Source organism: Phaseolus vulgaris, chromosome 5, assembly GCF_000499845.2.
Source record: "Phaseolus vulgaris cultivar G19833 chromosome 5, P. vulgaris v2.0, whole genome shotgun sequence".
In the NCBI taxonomy this organism is placed as follows: Eukaryota; Viridiplantae; Streptophyta; class Magnoliopsida; order Fabales; family Fabaceae; genus Phaseolus; species Phaseolus vulgaris.
The window spans coordinates 33,078,862-33,089,870 of NC_023755.2; the positions used below are offsets into that span (position 1 = coordinate 33,078,862).

The 11,009-nt window shown below is 29.6% G+C and overlaps 1 protein-coding gene across 1 annotated transcript; it reads left to right on the plus strand.

Moving 5' to 3' along the window:
* The first annotated feature begins 8,616 nt into the window (after window positions 1-8,616).
* On the plus strand, window positions 8,617-10,310 carry LOC137835499 (coumaroyl-CoA:anthocyanidin 3-O-glucoside-6''-O-coumaroyltransferase 2-like). Its single transcript, XM_068644033.1, has one exon. It carries the CDS (start codon window positions 8,660-8,662, stop codon window positions 10,070-10,072), a length of 1,413 nt encoding a protein of 470 aa, XP_068500134.1. The 5' UTR covers window positions 8,617-8,659; the 3' UTR covers window positions 10,073-10,310.
* The last annotated feature ends 699 nt before the right edge of the window (window positions 10,311-11,009 follow it).

Consider the following 11,009-nt stretch of genomic DNA (forward strand, 5'->3'; position numbering starts at 1 on the left):
CCAAGCCTGGAGAGGGGACCCTCTCCACTTCCCCGACCGGGGAAGCCTGGCCAGAAGAAGAAGAAGAAGAAGAAGAAGAAGAAGAAGAAGAGGAGGAAGAAGAAGACGAAGACGAACAAGCCGGGGGAGACTTGGCAAGGACAGACATAACTAACCTTGAAGATGGACGAGGGAAGCAACAGAAGACGGTCGGATTGGTAATAGGTGTCGGAGCTCAAGCAAAGATAACGCGTGGAACGCTACTATTCCCAGCCCCTATTTATAGCCCGGGAGGGCCTCGGAATTCCAAACGTCACAAGAACCCCAACCGTTGGATTCGTTTAATCCAACAGTTCGCATCGCTTCGCGCTCAGAAAAACCCCTCATTAATGCGCGTCGTGTCAATCGCTCAGACGCCCCCAAACATCACTTCATTCATCATTACACAAACCGCCCGAGGCCCATTCTTCAGACTCTTCGGCTGTACCACCTCTCGAGCCTGGGAGGCAACTGTACTGGGATGACCGACCGGTCCCTTGACCCGGTCAACCCATGTGCCAGGACCATACTTAAGGTACGAGGTCGACCATGTGTCACACGTGGCCGACCGACACCGAGTGCTCAAGTCAAAGGTTGACCCAATTAACGAAAGTTAACCCATGGTTAGGAAACGGCCTAATCCAACCCTAATTGCTAAACAACCCCCTAATCCGGCCCAACAGCGAGGGCCCATCAAGGTAATATAAATATCACGCATTCCAAGGAATAAGGTACGTCATTATCTACAGTATTCCAGCCAGCCGAATACGATACCCCACTGACTTGAGCGTTGGAGTGCCATCTGCAGGTACCCCACCCGCCTGAAGGATCATCCAGCAAGAAGAACCGGAGGAGGAAGTGAAGCGCGACCGACCGAGTGACGTTCGAAGATAATAGTTCTCCAAGTCCCCAACCTCGTTCGAGAACAACATACTTACACTTATCAGAAAATTCTAAAATTTTCCATCATATTTTCTAGTATAACATATTCAGGGGGGGGGGGGACTACAAGTGCAAATGCAAAGAAACTCACTTGGATGTACCTTAAGGTAACCATGTATACTACTTTAGAATGACATAAAACTTTTTCATATATTTATAGAACTTTTTGTAGACTTTCATATTTAAATTATGATATTACATGTATAATTGTTCTGGAAATTTGATATTTTATGCAGGATTGGAGTAAATATATAATAATACAAACTTTAAAAAAACAAAAATACACTTATAACGACGGTTCCCTATTAGAACAGTCTTTAAAAAGCATTTATAACGACAATTCTATTAGGAAACTGTCGTTATAAATGTATTTTTTTTAAAAATTATTGTTATTTGGAAGAACAACAACAGTTCTAGAACCATTGTTAATGTGGTTTTATATCGTTATAAACAACTGATTTATAATAACACCCGCAATAATGATAGTTCGAGAACTGTCTTTATATGTCTTTTTTAACCGTCCTTAATGAGCTTTTTTGTAGTAGTGTTAGTCAGGATAAATGAGTTTTACCATGGTTGTCAAGATAGTATAAGATTATCTCATCTATGAACAGTATTTACTCATTTAAATCCCCGAAATCAAACCTCCATATATTATTTCTTCCGATCTTTATTTATCAATAGCCTTATTATACTTATCCAATGAATTTTTATTTTTAAATTATTTCTATCATATTAGTTTATCGTGTAAAATAAATAATAAAAGTTTTAATAAAAATATGGCTAAAATAAAATAAATGGGAGATAAATAAAATAAATAAAAGGATTAGTGCATAATTAGAGATAAATAAAATAAAATGAATAAGTGAGTAACTAGAGATAAATAAAATAAAATCAATCAGTACATAACTAGAGATAAATAAAATAAAATGACCACTGTGTAACTAAAAATAAATAAAATAAAATAAATAAAATGAACCTCTGCGTAATTAAAAATAAATAAAATAAAATAGATCAGTATGCAATTATAAATAAATAAAATAAAATAAATCAATACATAACTAAAGATAAATAAAATAAAATAAATAAAATGGACGAATGTGTAACTAAAATAAATAAAATCAAATATATAAAATAAATGAAATAAATAAAATGAATGAGGTTTGGGGCATCTCACTATTACATGTCTCATTTTCCTTACCTTGTTGATTGTTGGGAATGTACTTAGTTTAATTTAGAGTCCCTTAATCTTTCTCTCTCTTCTTTTCTCTTGATCTTTTTTTTCACTATGTGACTCTTTGTTACACCTTACCATTTCACGCTTGAAATTGGAGAGTTGGATGGCTTTGGAATGAAGTTTTTGAGCTGCCATCATCTCATTATTGTAGAGAATGTTCATTGAAGATGAGATTCTGCAAGCCATTGAGGAGATAGAAAGTTAGGATTTTATTTTACTGTCTCACTATGCCATTATATGTCTCAGGTCATGATTTAGTTAAAGCCGTTAAAGTGAGTTTAACATAAGGGACCAGATTGAAAGTATTTCTTCTTGCACTCGTTAAATTTTTCCATGCACCATCAATTAGGTAAAATGACCAAAATGTTTCATCTAATTCACCATCATTCCGAAAACCTCTTTACAGAACATACTCTGAAAAGTTTAATCCAGAAAACGTATTCTGGAACATAAATAATACGTTTTGGAAAGTTTATTTTGTAAATTTTGTTTCAGAAAATATTTTCCAACAATATATTTCATGAATTCTAGAAAGTATGTACTAGAAACATTCTAGAAAAAGTATAACCGAAGTCAATTTTAAAAAGGTAAAACAATCTTTTCCGAAATTGATGTGATCAGGTGTAGAAAGAAATTTGTTGACATGAAGAAACACCCTAAATTGAATGTTTTAAAAATCTGAATTGAATAAAGTATAAAAAAATTTGCACTGAATTGAATAAAGTAAAAAAAATGTTAGCACCAAAAGATATTTATGCCTAATAATATTAAAATAGTATTTATAAGGTTAATAAGAATATTAGTTACGATATTGATAATATTAATGATAACATTTATTATATTAATAAAAAAATTAATATTATATTATTAATAAATTAATAATAATATTGATAATAATAGTAATACTATTATTATTATTAATAATAATACGTAAAAATTTATATCCATAAATGATATTAAAACTGTTGATAATATTAATAACAAATAATAATTTTTAATAATAATATTAACAATAATATAATATTAATATTATTAATATTATTATTATTTATTTATTGTTACTATTAAGAAATATTATTATTATTCAATGAGTAATAATTCATATATATTTATTGATGGTTATATATATGAGTTGTAATTTATGTGTAATATTAAATTTATTTATGGATGTAAATTCGTTGATAATAATTATTATGTGATGTTGAATTTTGTTAAGGATATAGATCCATAAGTAATAATCATAATGTCGGATTTATCCAGAGGATAAAGATCCATGAGTAATAATTCATGCATAATTTTGATGTTTTTTTATAGTGAACTTTGTTTATTTGATGTTGAATATCATGGTTTAAACAATTTTTTTGAAGATAGAAGTTATTACTATTTTTCTTATCATTTTTGTACATATATAAAAACTTGAAACCAAATAAGAGGAAGTCATTTTAGGAGATTCTGGTCCAACAACCAAGAGTTTCTTCAAGTGAGAAAATTGTGTCTTTGTTGAGCGAATAAATTTTTAAAAGTTGTCTTTTGTCCAACAAGAGTTCATTTTTAGGAAGTAGATTAAATGAAATATGAATGTGTTGAAGGAGCTTTTTCTAGGGAGAATGAATCAGGTGTTCTTGGAAAACTCAATAAGGACTTCCCACTTCAAGTTTTTCATCCTCTTGGCCATTTTTTTGTTCTTCAAATGTGTAGGAGTAGCTAACTTTCCCTTTTGTTGGGGTTGGATGTAATGAATCTCTTACATATGTGGTTTTTCTTTTGCAATATGAATCTGTTACATAACTCTTGTGTTTTGTCTTGATGCTTTATGTGGCATTGTTTGATTATCTATGTCTTTGATTGTTTCTAAACATTGGAAAATTCTTTTAGAACTTGGTTATGAAGATTGAACAACTTAGAGATATGATTTTAAATATAATTTTATATCTATTAGTTATTCTAAAAACTCATCATTTGTGCAAATGTTGGTAATATATCGAGAAGATTCAACACTAATGAGATATGAGTCAAACCCATATAAGAGATCTGACTCTGCCTCTTATCCAAAATCTTAAAGCAATGAGTTTGTTTTACTCAACTTTCTCATTTATGCTTAATGTGTGACTCAAACTCATACTTAGATTCCTTCAATCTCTTAAGCATGAGTCCCTTCCATATTGGCACCCTCCCTCTTAGGCATAAGCTTTTCAACCACACATACCTTATTGGTAACTTTTACTTGTATCGTTGTTTATCATAATTGGATACACTTGCTTAGAAAACTTGTCATGAAGACTTTTGATACAAGGGATACACAAACCTGGGATTCAATACTAATGAACTGTGATCCAAACCCATATAAAAGACCTAACACCACCTCTTACCCAAAAATACAATGGGTTTGTGGGTCTTCTTCCTTATATGTTACCTAACTTTCTCATTTCTAGTCAATGTGTAACTCAAATTCACTTGGATTCCTAACAACAAAGTTTGTGTAAAAAGAACTAAGAGATTAATATTTTTTCATAAAGGTTTAGGAATTGTCTCTAAGGAATTAAGGCTATTAAACTTGTTATGTGAAGTCAGAGTAATGTTAAAGCTATATTGATTAGAAAATGTGCATTAAGTCGAGTTCATAAAATCCAATCTCGATAAATTTTTATCATAATTAAGTGATAAAATTTTAAGTTTGATAGCTTTCAATACTTTGAATTTATAATTATCTCTTTTCCTTAAATTTGTATGAACCGATGTTTCTGAATCTTTAGTCAAAATTACTAAGAATTCACATTAAATAAACATACGCAAATCCCTTGAAAAATGATACTTGGACTTTCCAATTTTATTTTATCACTTGTATGATTTGATACAATTGCCAATGATATAACATACATTTTTTTTTACTTTGTATAAAGGTTCGCAATCGTGTAAATGTGTTTTACCTATAAAGAATAATATAATTATGTTTTTATTGAAAAGTGAAGCATATTTAATCGAGTTATTGGATAGAAGGATCTTCATGTCACACTGTGAATAGAGGATAAGTTTTATGAGAATTCATCTCAGTATTGAGTGAAATTCACTTATAAAAGACTTTTCAATGTTCAAGTTACTAAAATATAATAATAATAATAATAATAATAATAATAATAATAATAAAATAAGAGAGTGAGTATAAGTTAATTTTTCTAATTATACTCTCTTTAATGTATAAAGTTATCAAAGTGAGTCAAAATCTATATAAGTTAAGTCAATCTATCATCATGAGTTAAAGTCAGATTGGTCTAAACTAATTACAAATTTTTGGTATAGGACAACATCAAACCCAATCTACTAAAAACTTAGTTTATATGGTGAGCCAAACTAGCTCACTAACCCATGATAAAAACAATTAAAAAGAAAACATCTAACTATGCCAAACAACAACCCAACATATAATTAAAAAAAATGGATGAGGAAAATATACATATTCCACGAGTTACTATTTTCCTTTCCAACTCTCTTTCTCTCACTTATTTTCTATCAAAATCAAAATCTCTCACTTCATGAGTTCTTTTCTCCTTCTATTATAGAATTTTCAACTTTTCATTCCTCTGATCCAGTCACCCTATGCTCCACTATCGAGATCATTATCCAATCTTCTCAAAAATGACTTGTGACATGCTTAACATGATCGTTACAATTACTAATGAGTTTGCCTTTAATATTGGTTCTTGTGTCTTAACCAAGTATTGTTATTCCATTGTTATTTTGAATATTGAGTCACTCATTTTAACTTAAAATTGGTTGAATGTTTTTAAACTAAAAGTAACACTATTATTACTATATGAAGTTAATTTAGTTATTTATTACTTAATCTTTCGTTGTTGTTAATTAACATTTTTTTTTATTGTAGAACGAGCATAAGAGATTAATATGTGTTGGATTTCTTTATTCAATACTCTAACTCTAATGTTACAGAATGACAATAAATATCATTGATTTGATGTTGAATAGTAATTTGTATTTTTATGATTTTGAATTATATTTGCATAGTTGGAGTATGAGTTTTAAGATGAATACGATGTATTGAGTTTTGAGATTATTTAGATTTTATTGGATGTTATTTAGAATTATTATTTAATGTTTGTGTTTGTTATGTATATCAATATGATATTTTACTATTTACAAATATTATTTTATATATATTAACAAATGTCATGGTTATTATATGCATTAATATATGATAAATTTTTTGATATAATTATTCTAAATAATTTTTAATTTGGCTCTCATAATAAAAATATTAAAGAAAGAAAAACAAAAATATAAAATTAAATTTTTTATAACTTAGGTGAATTAACTCACATTAAAAAAAATCATTAAATAGAAACTAATTTTAGAGAAAAAAATATTAGTCAATATATTAACTAAATTAGATAGAGACTAAAAAATTATTAGTATCTAAAGTAGTTTGTATTATTAATAAATAATTTTTAAATTGATATATAATAATGACTAATCTAATAGCTTTATAAATATATATATATATATATATATATATACAAAAAATAAGTATATTTAAATTATTAATTTATGGCATGTTAAATTGGTAAAAAAAATTATTCAATAATAAGTGAATTGTTGCTCAAATTACAATCTATAATAAATATTCTTGTACATATTTTGGTGTGGAAATTTCATTATATATTTTTATTGGACAGATGATAAATATTTTAATAGATATTAAAATAAATAACGTGAGACGAAGACAATTCAAAATAGACTGGATACTAGCATACAAATAAAGATGACTTGGACTAAGTCATTGTCTCGCAGAAATTCCTTAGTATCTTCCATGTGTCCCACCCCCATTGCGTAACGCATGTATTCAACAATATCTATCATCTTTATAACTACATGTCAAAATCTATGCTAATTATATATTTATTTTATAACAAAAAAAATGTCTTTTCGTGATTAAAATATAAGCGTATAGGTGTAAGGAATACTAATATAATGTTTTTAAACAATTAAAACAAAGTTAATTAGTGTAGGAATAAAAAAAAATAATGGCAAGTGAAATTTATTTTCCTAAATAAGAAGTTCACGAGCTTAAATTTTCCTTAGAAAAACGTTGTGAAAATCTACAATACGAATTTGTCAATCTTATATTGCACTAAATTAGCTTTTGGAAAAAAACAATCTTGATAAAGAAAGATAGCTTCATATGAATGACAAAAGACATACGAAACATGGAGGAAGCAACAGCTATATGATTTTTTAAAAGACGAGTGAATTTATTAAATTTCCTGCTTATTTGTTAGAAATAATTATCAAACTTTCATATAATAAATTAAGATTTAGTGTAGACCAGCCAACATTTTTCTGTCTCAATTTATAAATTAAAAATTATTGTTCTATATTTTTTACGAGTTCTTCGAAAACAAGAGTGAAAGTGCGAATTATTTAATTTATTTTAACCTTTGACTAAATATTATATTCTTTTAGTGGTAGTTAGTAATCATTCAAACCCTTATTATATCTCCCCTTAATACTGTTACATTGTTTTTAAATCGTTTTTTTCAATATTAAAACAGAAATTACGCTCTTTTACGCATATTTTCTCCAACTCTATCTTGTTCCTTTATGTCTCAAACCAAGTCAAAATATAAAAATACAACCTAAGTTATTTTCCTCATAATTATTTGTCATTGGCGTGACATATAAGTTCCAATTATCAACTTTGAATCCTTCAACCACGCTCAATGGATGCACTCAATTTTAGTCTATTATTAATATAAAAAAAAAAGTATCATCTAATCAAGTAAAAATCACTTTAATATAATTTTTTAATATGCATACTTACTAAAAAAAATATTAATTTTAATTATATAACAATCATGTTGAACAGAAAAATACATTTTAATTAAGTTCATATAAATATAGTGTATCAGCCATGATGAATTGATGATATATACTTCCTATTAGTCTAGAAAATATCGATAAAATCTTGATATATTAACAATTTTACACTAAATTATAATTGATTAAAAATAATTTTTTACTGAAATCTAAACGCATATAAATGAATCAATTTTAAAAGTACACTCAACTCTCACCATCATATCATATTTCTTTTACTATTCAGTTGTGAAAATTTTACTATTAATATATTAGAATTGAGACTATTTTATTTGTTTCATGGACTATTTTATTTCTTAAACTAATATTACAAATTATACAATTATTACGTTTTATTTGTACTAAAAAATATACATTAACTATATACATAAAACCTATTTAAAAATAACCTTATCCTCGATTATTTTATTTAAACTTATCATATATTATGCTATTTTTATTTATTAAAAAAATATAGTAGAGGCGCCACTTTTAGCTTCTATAAGTATCCTACTAGTGACATGTATGTCATCATCAATCCATCTCCAAAGTAGATTTTCTTCCTTTACAATTCTCAATTATTGTCACCAACAAATGGCAGAACATAAACTTGTTGAGAAATCTGAAGTTGCTCCAGCATCACTTCCTAGTTCTACAACAAGAACAACCTCGTCCCTTCCCCTCTCATTCCTTGACTTGCCTTTAGCTGGTCCTATTTATGTCAAACGCCAATTCTTCTATCAGTTTTCCCATTCCACACACCATTTTTGTGAAACTACACTCCCCACTCTCAAACACTCTCTCTCTCTCATCCTTCAACACTTCTTTCCTCTCGCAGGAAATCTTCTTTCTCCTCCACCACCCCACAAACCCTTCATTCGCTGCACTGATGATGACACTGTCACTTTAACCATCATTGAATCCAAAGCTGATTTCAACCATCTCTCATCCAACCACCCTAAGAGTCTCAAAGAATTGGATCAACTGCTTCCCGAGTTGACATTCACAACCATGCATGATGATGAAGATGCCACGTTCATTTTCCCATTAGTGGCATTACAAGTCACGGTTTTCCAAAACCAAGGCCTTTGCATTGCCATCACGTATTGTCATGTGATGGATGGTAAGTGTTGCAATCATTTCATGAAGTCTTGGTCTTCTCTTTGTCAAAGTGGTGGAGTTGACTTGACACTTTTAGAGAAATCACCTCCATGGTTCGGCAGGGAAGTGTTGAAGGACCCCAGAGGACTCGAGGACATTTTCTTGAGAGACTATTTCGAAGAGAGATCAACTTGGAAGGACAAGCTCATTGATCAAACTCCTAAACGTGTGTGTGATGATGAGGAGTATTGTAAGGCGACGATTGTTTTTGGGAAAGATGATATTGAAGGCTTAAAAACATGGGCTCTAGCACAGTGGAAGAAAGATGAGGAGTTTAACTCCCCGCAATATTTGTCAAAATTTGTGGTCATTTGTGCTCTTGTGTGGGCTAGCTTGGTTAAAACAAGATGCAAAGATGATGATGATGAAGATGTGAAAGAAGAATACTTTCGTTTCGCTGCAGATTGCAGAGATCGCCTTGGTTATCCTATACCAGAAACATACTTTGGAAACTGCTTAACGCTATGTTATGCCATGCTTAGGAGAAATGAGCTTAAGGGAGAGGATGGTTTTGTGAATGCGGTGAAGGTAATTGAAAAGACAGTGAGTGACATGAAAAGTGAGCTGTTTAAGGATGCAGAACATTGGAGGGCTTTGTTTATAAAGACGTTTGTGTTGGGAACTACGTTGCTAGTTACTGGGTCACCCAGCTTCGATGTTTATGAGACTGATTTTGGATTTGGAAGGCCTACCAAAGTTGACATGGTACATTCCTTCAAGTGCATCTCTCTGGCCCAAAGTAGAGATGAGGAAGGAGGAGTTGAGGTTGGTTTGGTGTGTAAAAGTTCAGAGTTTGAACATTTATTTTACGCCATTGAACAAGGACTACAAACTGCAAAATCCTAAGTCTATTAATTACTGAGATATTTGTATAAATTAAAAACAAAAGCAAGTCTATCCAAAAGTTAATTTTGTGTTAAGCTATCGTGGTTGGCTATAACTTCCTCCAGTCTACTTGTTTGGATTCTGTTTTTGTTCTTACCTTGGCTATTTAGTTTCAATGGCTGATTTTTATGGTTTTCTCAATACCATGTGCTAATTAGGTTCCATCAACGCAATTTTATAATAACTTTTAATTAGCTAATCAGTCTTTTTATATTTATTCACACTTTACATTTTAGTTCTTATTCTTCAATAAATTATGTTTTAATTTTAGTATCAGCTTTGTGCACTATTGGCATGCTTTCAACGGGTGTGAGTTTCACGAGGGAAGTCCAAAATAATAATTTGTTTCCACAAAGAACATTTATTTAAAATTCTAATAGGAGCATTAATTCACCAAGTATAAAAATATGTACAATAACTTGATTTGAAAGATATTGACTTAAGTTTGCATGAAAATTAAATAAAAGCAAAGTAAATGATTTCGATGAGTCAATTGGAAAAATTGGGATTGAGGTTAATCCTTTTTACTCGTATATAGTTTCAATGAAGAAAAATGTATAACATTCCATTTTAATTGACATTGATGCACATATAAAAGTCATTCATATCGATTCCTTGCATACAAAATAATTAAGAGAGTCTCCTAAATACCGATTCATTGCATATTTATAAAAGCTCCTTACCATTACAAACCAATATTATAAAGCAATTAACATTTCAAATTTATTCCTAGCATTCAAATATTTAAGCATTATCATTTAGGTCAGATACTCATAAGTACTTTCCAGTCAAATCTAAGGATCAAAATCATGAATAGTTTCAAGCTTTGAGAATAAAATGATAATACCAATCATCACTCAAGAACTGAATATTATAAATAAATATTACCTCAATACAT